We start from the raw sequence: 1,396 nt of genomic DNA, 5'->3' as shown, positions 1-1,396 counted from the left end.
CTTGATGGTCTGTATGTTTCTTGAAAAGGTCCCCTTATTCCACTTCCAGTGTCTATTTGTTCCATCATTATTGTCTGAAAGTGGCCCAGGCCCTCTTCCTGACAGTGGTAGATGGGGCCCTCCTGAGAGAGGCCATTGGGCTGGGCAGCCACTGGATGGTGAGGTGGGTGAGCAGCCACAGGGGAAGAATATGCCCTGGGCTGGAGATGACTGGCCGGCTGGTGAGGTGTATAGGAAGGCCTTGTTTGTAGCATCACACCCTGAGGTGGGAAAGCAGATGAACCAAACCCCATCCCTGAACTCAGAGGTGAAGGCGGAGTCCCATAAAGATACTCGCTGGCTGATAATGAACTCTGTTGCTTGGTAGCTGCATTATGGTTGTCCAGGTCTAAAAATTCTTTGGGACTCTCTGGCCTCTCCATAGATTCATCTGGCTTCTCTTCCTCTGGACCAGGATTCTGCCCATCAGTTGCACCGACCTTAGCAGCCACTGCATCCATGCAGGTTGGGGAAGTTAAGGCAGCATTTAGTGTCTCACAGCCTTGTAGATTAACCATGGCATTCTTATCCGAGAAGAGGGGTCTTGGAGGGGGAGGCTGGCTAGGTGGGAGCCCACTTGGGCTTCCTGGGGGATGAAGGTGTCTCTGCCAATCAGAAAAGCCCTGTGGACATGTGTAATAAGGAGTTCGCTGATAGTGATGGTAGGAAGGCTGAGGTGGTGGCTGGTAGGAATATCTCATTCCTTGGTGGGGGCGATAACGGGGAAAGACTCCAGAATGAGGGCTGTTAGAATGAAAGCCCCTCGGGGAAAAATGCTGAACATGTGATATTGAGGGTTTACCTTCTATCACAGGGCCAAGACCTTGTAGGCCTGAACTGATGTGATAATGTGTAGCTGAATTTGGGTATTCCAGGCCAGGCATGTACAAGGGAGAAAACTGACTGACAGTGCTTTCCATCAAATTGGGGTCTGCATTGGGAGGTGTAGCTGGGTTCTGTCCTGAACACGAAATGGTTTCCTGCAATGTTTTACCTCTGGGGCAGAGTGGCTTTTCTGTACCACTACCACCAAGGCCCTTCCCTTCTGATCCACAAGTGGGTACTTCAACCACCATTCCATTTTCAGGCAGAGCTCCTCTATTTGCCAGAGTGGAGAGGTCCCTCATACATCCCTGGGCTGCTGGACTGATGTAGCCACTCTCCGAGGGCCAGGTATTTTTGCCCTTTGTTGCCTGACAGTTGTTTTCAGATGCTGAGGAGTCATTTTTGAGCTCTGGGCCCTCTGCTTCCCTTTCTTGTGGCGAACTCTGCCTGGTACAGTTGGTTGGTAAGGGCGGTGTAGTGTGAGGTAGTTGTTTGAGGTATACCCCCTCTGAGGCACCAACGCTTGGTGGCT

General features: G+C 51.4%; 1 protein-coding gene across 1 annotated transcript; it reads right to left on the bottom strand.

Moving 5' to 3' along the window:
- Positions 1–8: 8 nt before the first annotated feature.
- On the bottom strand, positions 9–1,388 carry LOC107181496 (cat eye syndrome critical region protein 2-like; the record flags this gene model as incomplete). The annotated part of the gene is made up of 1 exon (XM_015557382.1): positions 9–1,388. A coding segment is annotated over one exon (1,380 nt), but the record flags the coding sequence as incomplete, so codon positions are not given.
- Positions 1,389–1,396: the final 8 nt, after the last annotated feature.

Source organism: Myotis davidii, unplaced genomic scaffold (assembly GCF_000327345.1).
Source record: "Myotis davidii unplaced genomic scaffold, ASM32734v1 C63977425, whole genome shotgun sequence".
Lineage (NCBI taxonomy): Eukaryota > Metazoa > Chordata > Mammalia > Chiroptera > Vespertilionidae > Myotis > Myotis davidii.
Note: the sequence above shows the minus strand (reverse complement) of the source record. Positions and strands in the feature narration are given on the sequence as shown.